Source organism: Herpailurus yagouaroundi, unplaced genomic scaffold, assembly GCF_014898765.1.
Source record: "Herpailurus yagouaroundi ecotype Mexico unplaced genomic scaffold, PumYag 191, whole genome shotgun sequence".
Classification (NCBI taxonomy): Eukaryota; Metazoa; Chordata; class Mammalia; order Carnivora; family Felidae; genus Herpailurus; species Herpailurus yagouaroundi.
The window spans coordinates 17,685,560-17,700,295 of NW_024412422.1; the positions used below are offsets into that span (position 1 = coordinate 17,685,560).

At 54.3% G+C, this 14,736-nt stretch overlaps 1 protein-coding gene across 3 annotated transcripts in view; it reads left to right on the forward strand.

Annotated features, from left to right (window-relative positions):
* Positions 1-14,736, forward strand: part of GLT1D1 (glycosyltransferase 1 domain containing 1) — a 93,287-nt gene that overhangs the window by 77,578 nt on the left and 973 nt on the right. For 2 of the 3 annotated variants that reach the window (XM_040444104.1, XM_040444103.1), the window contains 2 exons: positions 5,446-5,544; positions 13,954-14,736. The exon at positions 13,954-14,736 is cut by the window's right edge and continues 973 nt beyond it. In XM_040444104.1, the coding sequence (XP_040300038.1) occupies positions 5,446-5,544; positions 13,954-14,115 (261 nt within the window). In that variant the 3' untranslated portion in view covers positions 14,116-14,736. The remainder of the gene's footprint in view (positions 1-5,445; positions 5,545-13,953) is intronic. The other variant, XM_040444105.1, reaches the window with a different exon arrangement.

Here is a 14,736-nt window from a genome sequence, read left to right on the forward strand (position 1 = left end):
GTCTTCTTGGCGACAGCCGTCCTATGCTGTGTGACGTGGTCGCACATTGTGCACTTGACCCATGATTCTCTATAGATGAAGGATATTGAGCATCTTTTCGGGCGTTTCTTGTCCTATTTATATCTTCTTTGAAGAAATCCCTTCTCAAATCTCTTGCCCATGTTTTAAAACAATTTTTCTTAACATTTGTTCATTTTTGAGAGAGAGAGAGAGGCAGAGACAGAGACAGAGAATGAGTGGGGGAGGGGCAGAGGGAGAGAGGGAGGCACAGAATCTGAAGCAGGCTCCAGGCTCTGAACTGTCAGCACAGAGCCTGATGTGGGGCTTGAACTCATGAACCTCGAGATCATGAGCTGAACCTAAGTTGGACACTTAACCAACTGAGCCACTCAGGCACCCCTCTCTTGCCCATTTTTAAATTGGGTTGTTTCACTCATTATTGAGTTGTAAGAGTTCTTTATATATTAGAGATACAAGTCCCTTACCAGATACATGCTTTACAAATGTTTTCTCCCATTCTATGGGTTGTCTTTTCATTTTCTGAACGGTTTCCTTTGAAGTTCAAAAACTTAAAATTTTTATAAGTCCAATGTATCTATGTTTGTTGTTATTACTGTTGCTTGCGTTTTTGGTGTCATATCTAAGATTGCTTGCCTAATCCAAGGTCTCAAAGATTTACTCGTGTATTTTCTCCTAGGAGTTTTATGAGTTTAGCTCTTCCATCGGGTTGATGATTCATTTTGAGTTAATTTTCATGTATGGTCTAAGAAAAGGGTCCAAGTTTATTCTTTTGCTTGTGTATACTATAATTTTTATTCCAAACTTTAATATAATTTAATTTACTTTCTTTCCAGCTCCCTAGTTCCTAAGGGCACCTGTTATTTATTTGGGATTTGGGGGTTTGGAATGCAGTCTTGAGCTCTGGGACATGTAGTTTTGCTGTGTGAATCTTACTGATTCAGGTAGAGAAACCATCAGCAACCTTAATCTTACTTGTAATGATAACTCTCTGTCCCAAAAATAAATAAACATTGAAAAAAAAAATCCACATGTAAGTGGGCCCACATGTAAGTGGGACCCTGTTGTTGAAAGGTCAGCTATACGTAAAAGGACCAGGATTCAGACCCGGTCAGAATAGCTTCAGAGCTTTTACTTTAAGAAAATTATTATTATTATTTTTTATCTTTAAAAGTTTAAGCCTCAAGTTTAAATCCTGTTACGCAGGGTCTTTCTTACCCCCCCTCCACTCCATATTTACATTCCCTTCTCCCACAGCCACACTCTGGTTCCCAAAAATGTGATCAGAGAACATACTTTTTATGATTTCAGTCATTTTGAATGTATGGAGGCTTACTCCTTTTGACTTAACATATGGTATGTTCCGGAGGGAAAAAACCATGTGCGCTTGGGAAGAATGTGTCTTCTGTAGTCATTGGAGGCTTGTGCTGAGAATGTCAGGTTAATTTGGTTAGTCCTGTTCAGGTCGTCTGTCTCCTTGATGGTTGTCTGTCTGGTTACTCTATCGGTTATTGAGAGTGGGGTATTGAGATGTCCCATTATTATTATTAAATTGCCTATTTCTCCTTTCAATTCTGTCAGTTTTTGCTTCACATGTTGTGGGGCCTTGTGTTTAGGTGTGTGCACGTCTATAATTTTTATGTTGTCCTGATGTATCGATCCTTTTGTCATTATGAAATGTCCCTCTTTGTCTCCAGTAACAGGTCTTGCCCTAAAGTCCATTTCATCTGGTGTTAACACAGCCAGGGCAGTTCTTACGGTTACTGTTTTCGTGGTATATTTTCTCATCCTTTTACTTTCACACTTTTGCGTCTTTGAATCCAAAGCGTATCTCTTGTAGGCAGTGAATATAGTTGCGTCTTGCTGTTTTTAACGGAGCTCACAATTTCTTCCTTTTTAGTGCAGTGTTTAGTCCGTTCACATTTAATGTAGTGACTGAAATGGTTGGTTTCCATCATTTTTTTTATGTGCTTCTGGATTCTGTTTGCTACTCTTTTCTTTAGGAATTTTATGGAGAGATTTATATGTGAGATTGGCCTGTGGCTTTCTTTCCTGTGCCATCTGTCTCATGCTTCGGTATTATTGTTGAGCTTGTTTCATAACAACTATTTGGAACGTTTCTTTCCTCTCTGTGATCTGGAACAGTTCCTGGAGCCCTAGGATTATGCAGCTTGATGATTTTGTCCAATTCTCTTGTGACACCGTCTGAGATGATCCTTTTGTTGTAGACGGTTTCCTTGATGACTTCTCTGTTTCTTTTATAGAAATTGATCTGTTTTAGCTTTTCTACTTCTACCACGTTTAATTCAGTAAGATGCATTTTTCTTGGAAACTACCCATTTCAGTTAGATTTTCAAACTTATTTGCAAAGATTTCTATAAATATCCTCCCAGAACTTTAAACTTCTTTGTTTCAATGGTTACTTTCCCCCCTCGGTCTGTCTTATTTGCTTTCTCCTTTCTTCTGGTGATCAGGGTGCTGGTGACTTCTTTGTTTCATTGGCTTTTCTCCCTCCAATGAATCTCCACATCAGTTCCTTTGTTTTTGTTTCCTATTTCATTAATTACACTTCTATTGTTGCCTTTCTCCTACTTCCTTTGTTGTTGTTGTTGTTGTTGTTGTTGTTGTTGTCTTCTTTTCAGGCCTTTTGAGTCCAGTAAGTCTCCTCTACTGTGTAATACCACCTCGTTACCTCCCCTCAATCAGCTGGTCCCGTCACCTAAGCCTCCTGCATCCTGCCATTTGCAGGTTGATAACAAATGTTTATCAAATGAGTGGACAACTCTCAGCGGTGTGCAGCCTTACGTGTAGGGTGGGCGCTCGATGAGCGCTGGCTGGGTTGATATGCGAATGAGTCTACACAACAGGAGGGGTGATGATAAGATCATTTTTGCGTGAAACAGGGATATGAACTCTGTCATCCCTCAGGATCGGCGGGTCCTGTGACTCTCTGATCACCGGTTTTACAAATCTACCCTTGTCTCTTTAGCGCTACATCTACCTCTGTAGATATCTCCTCTCAATCTCTGTATCTGCCACAGATTCCTCACAAATACTCCGGTGCTCAACCCAAGTCGGGGGATGAACGTACCGCTCGAGTATGCAAGTGCTGTGGGGGCTGCCTGGGACAGAGGAACACGCCACGGGGCTCGCCATGCACCCTGACGTGTGGCTCATCTTCTTTCTGAACTCTGCCCTGACACGAGGCAGTGGGTGAAACAAGACAATCTCAAAGGTCTCATCCGTGCGGAGGATTCGGCAGTTAGTTGACAAACGTCTAGAAATGAAATCACAGTGTGTTGCGTGAGTTTAACAAGCTACGACCTGCACTGTGTGACAAGCAGAGAGACAAGCCATATGACTCATAGCTTCAGTCACCATAATTATGTTACGACCTCGTAACTGATGTAGTTGATGTGCCAGTCAGCTTATGCCACAAACCACATAATGGTGTTTGCACAAAATGACATCTGAATTTTTCATGCACTGTGGAGAGGAGAGTTTAGTCCCTTCTTCCCAAATGATGCAGCCAAGACCCAGGGAGACGTCCAGGACCTCGACAGTATACTTGCTCCCTTGGCGGTTCTTGGATTGAACAATAGGAACTTTCACAAATGCCTCACTGTGGGGTGGGTGGCATGGGGCAGGAGCCCGGTCAGTTTTCCTCCAGCCCTCCAGGCAACTGGGCTGTACTCCAATGGGGACACCCACTGTGTTCGCCTGGAACAAAGATAATAAGACCGGGATCTTAATTCAAGACCAAGGCCTCTTGATCCCCAGCCCGTGCCGTCATCCAGGATGCCAGACCATGCCTGCAATGTGTCAGAACCCAAGGGGCCCAACCAGGAATCCATAAGCACTTGAGACCTAGCGTTGGGACGTGACCATTTCAGGTTACTTTTCCCTGGTGCCATCGAGGTTCCTCGTTCCCGAGTGTGATGACCATTCAAGATCCTGGTCTTGGCCCTACAAAAGGAAAATGGAAAATCTGACTTGGAGACCTTCTGTGTGCTTGAAACGCCAACAAGAGAGACTGACCAAGACGGACCCATCACTGTGTTGGGGACGCAGCCGGGCGGCTGGGGAGGAGCAGTTCAGCAGGGGCTCTCATCCACAAGTCAACCTCTACCGCTTTCCCCGATGGTGGAAGCAAAGTAGCCCCAGAGGAGTGCCGACAGGAAGGGTGTCTCCAGCTCCTGCATTCTCTAGGGCCTGGATCCTGAGCTCAAAGTAGACCTGGAAGGGGTAGGTGATGAAGAGACAGAAAACAAGGCGAGCCCACAAAGCAACAGCGGGTGGTTAAGATGGCCACGGTGAACAACGCAACTGAGAATTCACTCTGCGGATGCTCCTGGGGCATTGGCCCCACAATATTTCTTGAGCGTTTACTATGTGTGACGTCGGGCTCTGGTGTTCGGTGGGTGTTGCTGACGTCCCTGCCTTACGAAGGCTCTGGTGTCACAGACCTTCCCACTGCGGTGCACGAAGCGGCTGTGGTTGGGTAGACTTACGTTTCTGAGACTGGAGTATCACCGCTTCGTCAGCAAACTTTGATTCCACAGAAGTAGACGCCGCAGGCAGAGGCAGCGTGCCCACGACGTGCTTTTGTGGAATGAGAGCCAGGTTATCGGTCTGCTGTTGGTGCAAGCCAGTCCTGCCCGTGGGCACCAGGCTGCAAAGGGCGTCCCTCTTACCCGCCGGACGGCACCCCCCGCACGAAAGTCCCAGGTGATAGTAGCCACCGGATACTCACTGTCAGAGGCCGGAATGGACCCGGAAGAGCTGGCCTCTCCCGATACCCTTGCAGGCCGAGCTCCCCAAAACTGCAGGAAGAGAACCAGAGAGGTGCTTCCTTGCCAGGTGGGCGAGGCCAAGTCTTCCCGCTGTGCTCGCGGGCACCGCCCGAGGTCTCCGTGCCAGCTCCTGCTGGGCTGCAGATGCCATGTGCGGGCCCCATTCCCTGGGGGGTGGAGAAGCCGCTTGGTGAATAATCAGGATGATGAGTCACACCCCTTCTTTCTCTCGTGTGCGTGCCGAGGAGACGTGCTCAGTCCTCCCGTTCTCACTGCTTGTGCTGCGGGCAGATTACCCGCCGGGGGAGTGATGAGGGTAATTAAAGAGGTGTACCGCAGGCTGGCGCTGCCCAGGTGTCCAGGGAGCGTTTGGAGAGAGCGCGTTTCTCTGTGACACTGTGGCAACCGTGTCAGACAGAGCCTCACGGTATGTAGCTTTCCAGAACTAAAATTCAGCACGTACTTTGACAATGGCGTGCTTCGATTGGCTCATCGCTCTGGCAAGCGGTGTTTCTACGAGCTGCCGGAGGTCCGGTTGCCATAGAAGTTATTCCCCCCACAAACTGGCTCAGGCCGCCGGAGAAGCTCCCGATCGCGACTGCCCACCTGTCTCCTCTCTCTCTTACGTCCTCAGGCGATGGATCTGGAAGTTCCCGTGCTGGCCAGGAACATCCCCGGGAACGCGGCAGTGGTGAAGCATGAAGTCACAGGGCTGTTGTTCTCAGACCCTCAGGTAAGGGAGGTGGGGTCCCCGGGATCGGCTCATCAGAATGATTTTCGTTCCGCGGTTCCCATCTTTTCTCCAGCGCCCAGCACCCGCCTCCCGCCTGCTCCCCCTCGGCGGGAGCCCTGCGTGCAGCGTGTGTCCCCGCCCAGAACAGTCTGATCCTGCCTCCAACAGGTGGCGTGGCCTCGGGCAAGTCAGGTCACCTGTGAGACGCCTGGCTGTCTCGCTTCCAAAGCGGGCACGGCCTTCTATTTCTAGAATACCTGCTGGTTTCTAGAAGGTCGCCGTCTATCCGATCACCTGTAATGCCTCACAACAATGTACAGGATAAGCGGGGGACTTGCATCTATGCACGCGCACACATGTGTATTTTGGAAGTAAGACAGGATGGTGCCTCTGAGAGCGGGCACGGCTGGGGCACGCGTATGTGTGCGCCTGGACGTCCGGGAAGCGTGTGAAGGGGTTTCCCGTTTGCAAGCTGCTGAGGTTTCCAGAGTACTCGTGTCTGCCTGCACCCGAAGCCCCAGGGACCGCGTGCGAGGCGTGCGGCCGGGTCTCCAAGCCCGGTTTTGTCCTCTGGACACGTGCAGCCCATTGCACCTCCTGCCGCCTGGAGGTGTGAGGGGGGACACGCAGGGCTGAGCGTGTTCACGCCCGTGGCAGAGCCCTGGACCTGTCATCACAGAAGGAGAGGCACTACCACTGACAGCGCCTTGTGTCAGGCGGTCGTAAAGGAAGAGTCTCAGGCCCGAGTTCTGTTCTTCAAGTCCTTAAAAATCAGGTTCTACTTCCCCGCGTCTTTATTAAAGCACATGTTCTATTCAGAAATGTACGGATGTGTGCTTAAAAATTACAGTCGCTTCACCTGTTTGAGAATGCGGTTCTTCAGACTTCCCTGCGGCAGGTGTTTAATCCGAGGCGGCCCTCCCTTTCCCTGGCTATGACGATGGGTCACCTCTCGTCACGGCTGACTGGCGCGTTGGCTCGCCCGGAGGGCAGGTGCACCAGCCGGGGGGGGGGCCGGGGGCTTACCCTCGGCACCAGGGCCTTCCCTTTCGGCAGCAACACAAGCCACAGCGATACGAGCCTGTGAAGCCTTTAGAGTGGGCACTTGCTGATTCTCCAAGCACCGGTTTCTGGATCTGTCAAAATCAGCCGCAGCCAAGCTTTTCGGCCCGACGGCATCGTCTGCACCCTGGCAGCTGCTGTCACTTCCATCTCCCAAAGGCCACGTCTACTTATTTTATAGCTCAATTTCAGAGTCTCTCCGGTGGGGGATGCCTTCTAACATCAGCAAGTAACCGCCCCCCCCCCCCCCCGCCATAGGTCAGGTCACTTCTGCCGGTGACTGGCGTTCCGACTCTCAGACACGGAGCCTTGGCACTCACAGAGTTAAGTCAAGGACTTACTTTGATTCCAACACCTCTACGTTGGTTTTCACAAAGGATGTTTTTCAAAAATGATTTGGATTGCACATGGTGGGGGGGGGGGTGGTGGCTGTGTTTTTTAACAGACTTTAAAAACCGCGCTAGACGCGGCTGTCACGCACGGCGTTGTCTGTCTTCTTTGCGGTTGGGACCAGACTCGCCCAAGCCCAGAGTGGGAGCTTCCTTCCAAAGCAACATGCGTTTTAAATAAACCAGCACCTCTGGTTATAGTCACGTCAACCGAGGGGCTCCAGTGGGACAGGCCGCTGCCTGGCTAGTTCAGCGCTAGCCCTCGGTCCCCGGGGACGGGACGCAGAAACCTGACGAGGCCCCTGGCTCACGGGCTCCATTCCCCGCTGGCCCACCCTTCCACCCTTCGAAGCAGAAGACACGCTTCGCATAAGTTCTGCCTGAATTCAGGGCATCAGCGGTTCTCGGGGGGCATCCGTATCATCTGGCTCATTTTGTGAACCTTTTATTAAAACTAACACAACAGCAGGGGCAGAGACGTGACCTTTCCCCCGAGAGCGTAGCCCATACTCGGCGGCGGTCCCCATCAGGGCCCTCACTCCCTGACCCCTTCCCTGTGCACCCGTGGCCCCGTCTTCACACTCCGTGCCAGCCAGCCTGCCCGTGGCCGGGGGGGGGGGGGCACCAACCTCGTGCTGAGCCCTGAGGGCTCACGTCTTCCCGCCATCGGGTTCGGAGCCAAGCCAGCTCTGTGTGCAGGCCTTCTCCCAGAGCCCCTGGTGGTGCCCGTGTCTGGCCAGAAGGTAAATGATCAGGGCGGCGGCAGGGGCCACGGTCATACCTGGTCAGCCCGGACGGCAGAAGTGAGGTCGGGGGAGGAGGCGCGTGACGTATGCGCGTGGCCGGGAGCGGGGAGAGGGAGGAGCGCAGAAGCGGGTGTGAATGGGGCTCTCTCGGGGCCAGGTGGCTGGTGCCCTCATGTGTGAGGCACGCGGTGGAGACCACACCCCCTGGGGGGAGTGAGTGCCAGCCACCCCGGGCCCTCGGCTGGACTCACGGTCGTTGTCCTGTTTGAAGACAGGCTGGAAATCCCAGATTGTGCTTGGCTTTTACCAATTTGTAAATCTCGATATTTCGGTTTTTAAAGTCATTAAACACAGCACGGGCCTGTCCCAGCATGCAGGGGAAGACTGGCCGTGCAGGCCGCCGGCTTGATGTCTGCTCCGGACGAGGGCGGCCCCGTCTCTGCAGGAAGGAGAGATGGACATTCCCAGCGAGGTCGTGTCCCAGGTGGCGCATTCCTAGGCCCGAGGCTGCGTCTTGCCCTCCGGGCCGCAGGGTCTCATGAGCCAGAAAGAGGGGTTTGGGCGGGAAGGACAAGGGTGGGGGGTTCTCCCCGTGTCTGTGCTACAAGGCACGTGAACCAGTTCACGCACGAGACGGGTGAGGCAGAGGACTTTTACTGAGCCTCCGGTGTAGCAGGCGCTGAGCTCAGTCCTGGGGACAAATGCTGGGAGAGAAAGGGTCCAGGCCCCCTGGGGCTCACGGTCTAGGCAGGTGGTGGCAGGATAGGGCAGTGTGTCCCTTTCAGGGCCCTCAGCACGAGGGGCACCACCCCTGATGGGAGGCTGGCCCCGTGCTTCCCAGGGATGGACTCCTGTCACGCTCACAGGTCCTGCCTGCGGTGGACAAGGCCGGTCTGGAAAGAGGGAGGTTCCCTGCAGGGAAGGGCACTGGGGGTCGGCAGGGCCCCGCGCGCGGAAGCTGGGGTGCGTGAGGGCGTGCGTCGCGGGAGAGCTGGAGGCAGTGCAGTGCGCCGCAGGGAACAGCATGAACGAACGAGAACTCACGAGTAGGGTGGCTGGGACTCAGGAACGTGGGGGGCACAGATCTGGTGGGGTCCCCGCGGTCTCCGTGTCCCGGTGCTAGGCTGTGATTGTTTACATGGTATATTTTTTATAGGAAAGTTGACAGCATAAAAATTAACAAGTGGCCACAACTGGCCATTTGGAGACAGCCTCCTCTTTCTCCAGGACACGAGCACACATGGCCCACCCCTTCCTGCGTGGACGGGCCACTCTGTCCAATCTTGGTTTGGTGACACGTCGTGAGCTGCTGTTGTGTCCACGGCCACGGGACGGAGTCTCGCTCCCGTGGATGTAGAGACAGGGCGCCTTTTCTCCCCGGGGCGCCGCACAGCAGAGGTCGGGTGTGTGTCCAGCAGAGCAGGTGGGGGGCGGGGCACGCTGACCCGATGCCCGGGTTCCTTGCCAAGTACTCGCTCCTGCTTTGTTGGGGCCGTTCCCGGAGCTGGTGGTCCCGGAAAGCGTGGCCTTCAGCTACCGCCCCCGGGAGGCATGGCTGGTGGCTGAGGTCCGAGGGAAGGAGAGCGTGACCGCCACGAGCGAGGCTGTGTGCGGACATCCGTGTGGACGAGGGCGGTGGCTGTCACCCTCCCCTACGGGTTTGTGGGCCGAGGCGGCCACGCCCGGACTCAGCAGGACAGCGCTGGTCAGGAGGCTTTGCAGGGGCCGGAGGGGGTCTCGGCCAGGCTCTGCCCTGACCCCCCGGGCCTGCCTCTCACAGCCCGCCGCAGCCAGCCTCGTATCTCGTGTCCCCGAAGGGCGGCCGGGCTACCTTCATGGCCGCTCTCCTTACGCATTTCTCGAGGGCTTTGCTCTTTTTGGCTCACTCTGTGAGGCTCCTGACCCTGCTGTGGTCACCGTGCATCCCCCAGAACCGTCCCCCGGCCACCTCTCCTCCCAACGCCGTCTCTCCCATTCTGGTTCTTTGCTTCCCGAGACCGGAGGCTGAAGGGTCTGAGTGTGATTCCGGCTTCCGCCACTTTGCCTCTTACTGTGTGACCCCGAGCACAGTTCCTGGACCTCTCTGTGCTCCTGCCTCCCTGTCTGTGCGAGGAGCCGTGAGAACAGCGCAGGGTCCCCGTCCCTTTCTGCAATTCCGAAATCCAGAAAAGCGCTTGGAAGACAATCTAATTTTCCGTGAGCTTCGTGCCAAGACCGACTTGGCAGCGAAGTCGTATCTGAGCCGACGCGAAGTTATTTGTGGCTTTGTTTATCCTGCTTAGGGTGACCGTTCGGACGTTCTGATTCGGAAATCGCGGTTTGTCGCGTACGGGGCGCCGTCTGAAGCCACCGCAGGGCGCGCGGAAATGGAAAAGGGCACAAACGCCATCGTTAAATCCCCCAAATCCCGGATTCTGATCATGAGCCGCTGCCCGGCAGAGAGCACGTGACAGGCGCCGGCTGCCGTTTGCTGCTGATCTGCGGCCCGTCCCAGCCCCGCTGGAGGCTCTGGGCCAGACTCCAGCCGTCCTCGCGGGGACGAGAGTTGGAGCAGGCTTGCACCTCCCCGAGGCTCTCTCCTTGACTTGCTCGGGAGCCGGAGAGAACGGGGAGGGGATTAGCTTTCCCACCACGTGGACCACATGGGCTGCCCTTTCCCCGCCTGTGCCACGCAGCCCGGGGGGTCAGAACACGCGCCCAGGCCTCCGGCACGCTGTCCCTCGTCCCGGGGCATCGCCGGCTTCGGGGGCCTCGTCTGTGGGGTGACCGGTTGGGCACGAGCCAGGTGCCGTCCTACAAAGTGGCCTGAGCGAGGGGGTTGTTTGATAGCCCGAAGCTCGGCTTTCATATGGTCGGGTCTGGCTTCTCTTGGAGGAATAAGGATAAATGGCTCAGAGAAGGTGGTTGGAGGGTAGAACTCTTGAGAACCATCTAGTTAAGCACCAGTGCGGCATTCCGGCTGCAAGGGCGCTGCTTTCCAGGGAGGCTTCCCCCCTGCCCTGTGGCGTTAGGGGGACGTTGTTGTGACAAGGGTCCCAACAGGGCTTTAAATGTCAGTTCTGTGAAACTGCCCCGGCTCGCCATGCCCTGGACCTTGGCGGGTGCCACCGGGAGAGAAGGCGGGTCAGACGGACTCCGTGGCGAGTTTCCCACCAGCCACGGAAGACTCCTCAGGGAGGAAGGGGATCAGAAAATGGCAAACCGCTCGCCGAATCGTTGGGAAAACGAAACGACGCTCTTTCGCGCTGAGTTTCGTGTTTAACTTTAGACACGTGTGACCTGAGCCCTGGTTTGCACACCTGTGGCCCTCGGGTGGCTCGGGTCCACACCTGCGTCTCACTTACTTTGCCACGTGCTTCACGTTGTGCATGACTTGTTGGGATTTATCGCGGAGAGCTTTTATGTAAACATCCGCAATCTGGGCCTCTCTTGAGGAGCATGGAGAATGTGACCTCCAGTCCAGGCCTGTATTTTCTGTGGCTCGGGTGGGCGCTCGAGTTTCCAACGCTGGCCTAGAACCCTGTCTGGATCTGGATCTGTCTTTGAGCTCTCTACGGTGGGATGTGGGACGTGGGATGCCCATACCTGGCTCTGTTTCTTTCTTTTCTTTTCTTTTCTTTTCTTTTTTTCTTTTCTTTTTTCTCTTCTCTTCTCTTTTCTTTTCTTTCTTAAAGCTCATTTATTTTTCAGAGAGAGAGTGGGGAGAGGGGTAGTGCAGAGAGAGAGGGAGAGAGAAAATCCCAATCAGCAAAGAGAGAATCCGCTGACAATGCAGAGCCCGATGCGGGGCTTGACCTCACGAGCCGCGAGATCATGACCTAAGCTGAAACCCAGAGCCGGGCGCTTAACCGACTGAGCCCCCCGGGCCCCCACATTTCTGTTTCCTCTTAACTGTCTCAGCGGATGTGCCTTTCACACCTTTTAACTTATTCTGAACGACCGGCAAGAGTAGACCGTTACGCTGCATGAAGCCCCTGATGAACGTCCCCGCCCCCAGTATTTGCCCCAGGGGGGGAGAGTCAGCTAGCTGATCAGTTTTCTGGCAAGTTCTACGGCCAACAGCTCTGCAGAATCCAGGGCATTCTGGCTGGCCCGCTGATGCCTTGGGACCTGTGCTGGTTTCCGAGCAGCTCTGCTGAAACTCTCACCGCCTCGCTGCCCGGCGTGTTTGGTGAGCCATGCCTCCGCCCCGGTCCTGGCGGGCATCTCTGTCCACGTGCTGTCGTCCTCAGGCAGGCCAGCTCGGGTTTCTCCAAGCGGCGACCTCAGGGCCCGAATGCGAGCAGGAGATGCCCGGGGGCTTTGCGTGGAGGTCAGACACATCACCCGTGACACATCCCGCCGGTCAAGCAGGGATTCAAGAGCTGGGGACCCACCCCCACCTGGTGTGCGGGAGGAGTGGCTGAGTCGTACTACAGAGCAGGGTGTACGTGGGGACGGGGGTTGTGGCCACGCCCTCGTGTGCAGTCGGCCCCCGGCAGGTGCGCCGCCATCTGTCCACCGGCGTTCTTCAGGGTCCATGGGTGTACCCTCCGCGTGTGGCCTTGGCGGTCACTCAGAAGCTGGTTTAGTCCAGAGGAAAACAGTCCCAGAGCCCCCGGGGAGGGAGTCTGACCACCCACCAGTCAGGTTCCCCTTTTCTCTTCCCTGATACTTCTCTCCCTTTACCTCCGGCCACTCACCCAGGGTTTTGTTATGTGATGGCCACGGTGTTTCTGATTCCCCACCTGAGTCTCTCGTGCTAATTTATTTAAGTCTGCGTTCTGTTTGGTCTTCTGTGCTGAGAGGAGACAGTGCACTTTGTCACATTCCATCCGTCCAAGCTCCATCATTCAGGATTTTGCTGTCAAACAGTCACACATTCTGTAGAAATCATAATGTCCGTGCGTTAGATAAATCCAAGATATGACCAGAGTCGTAAAATAATATGCCAAAGCCATAAGCCTCTCGAATAATTTTTATAAGAATGTTGTTCTACTATAAGGTGAGAATAAATATGTTACGTTTTTATTATAGAAGAACACCCATTTACTAAAAACTATATACATAACACATAAAAATATAATTCCACTCTATCATAAATATCGCTGTTTATATTGCTAGCTATAAAGAGCATTCAACGTTTAATTAACAATAATTTTGAGAGCATGTGGGCATTCCTTTCAAACAGCAAAGCATCGTATGTTAATCCGAGTCCTGGCTGTCTTCTTGGCGTTTGCACAGGCTTCCCGGAGTCCTGGAGACGGTGATGGCCAAGCGTGTGCCGGGCTGTGCCCGGGGCCCTCTGACCTGACTCGTTCAATCCCATAAGCATATCACGAAGCAGATGCTGTAATTGTCCCTCAGTTACAGATGAGGAAACACAGGCACAGAGGGGTTAGGAAGCGTCCCCATCTGGAAGTGGGGTGTGAGGGTAAACGCAGGCCTCCTGGCTCACGAACTTGGCTCTTGGCTGAAATGCAGTATTAACACGTATGCGTATGACCCTCCTCTCTCTGAATACTGTTGAACAACCGAAAAATAATCATTCTAATTCTTTCCAGCTTTGAAGGGCTTTGATATCCGAAACCCGTCAGCAGGACCGCACTTGGGTTAGTGACGACTGCCTGAGGGTGTCAATAGATAACGTCAATAGATAGTACAGTTAGTTAACGGAGGAAAAGCCCAGAAAACCAAGGACATTCGGTCTCCTCTCCCTCCTTCACCCGGGGAGTCTGGGGCAGGGTTGGGCTGACCCATCTGGTGCCACTGACCCTGAAGAGAGGGTAAACGTGAGACTCAGAGAGTTAACTGGCTTGGCCAAAGGCACACAGCTCACTTAGGTCCTGCAGAAGGATTTGAGCCCAGCTCTGACTCTGCAGCCTGGCACTCGCCCCCCACGGCAGAGCATCTGAAGACAGGCTCCGTGCCCGGGAGAGAGGAAAGAAGGCCCAGCACGGTGGGAAACCGATGGGGCAGGGGTAGCATCGGACAGCGTGTGGGGCTCAGATCCTGGGGCAGGACCCAGGTCACCTCTCAGCCGACACTCATGAGCGAGGGACCAGAGAGTGGACCTAAGAGTCATTGCAGAGGAAGGAAACAGCAGCTCTCGGCAATCCAGGGAAGAGAGGGGGGAGGCATGGTTGGTGGCTCCGCGAGCTTTCCCCGGACGGTCACCCAGCACGTGGGTGTGTTTGCTTACACCTGTCTCTCTCCCACCCGTCTCTCGGCAGGAGTTTGTGCAGCTGGCAAAGAGACTGGTCAGCGACCCCGCACTAGAGAGAGAAATCGTGGCCAACGGAAGGGAGTACGTGAGAGCGCATCACTCGTGGCAGGCGGAGAGATGCACCTACCAGAACCTCATCAGGACCCTCGAGGGAAGCATCCAGGACTAAGGGCGCTCGCCTGGTGCCCTCACGCGCCCGCCTGTGGCCGCCACCAGATGCGCAGCCCTGGGCAGATACCCAGAGACAGAGCTCTGGGCCACCGGGTCCATCCCGGGACAAGTCACACCAGTTTTATCGGAATCCTAGATAAACAACATCAGTTATAAGGCAGAACCTCATCCGGATGTCTGTGCTTCCAGATAACATCCCGGATGTGTTTACAGATCGGTCCTGATGGAGACGCGGCAGCTCCTGGGCTCATGGGGGTGGGGGGTGGGGATGGGGGAGACCACGTTAGCTGCCGTGGGACCCCAGGTACCACAGGGCCTCATCTGCAAACCACCCAGTGCAGACGCTTCCCTGTGGGGCTTCTGATGACTTAGGACCCGTCGTTGTTCAAAAAGCAAAAGCAAAATCGCACGTCCGCACAGAGGGGTCCTGGCAGGTACGTGCACGGGGCCCCCGGCTCGGGGAGGTTTGCTCCTTGGGACACCAGAGATAGGGCTGTGGGTGAGTCTCCCGGCAGCACGGCTCGCTCAGCAGTTCCATAGCTGAGAGGCATGGCATGCTCCCTGGGAAAGCAGGCAGTCCACACTGCAGGCTCCTCCTGGGAAAGCGGGCAGTCCACAC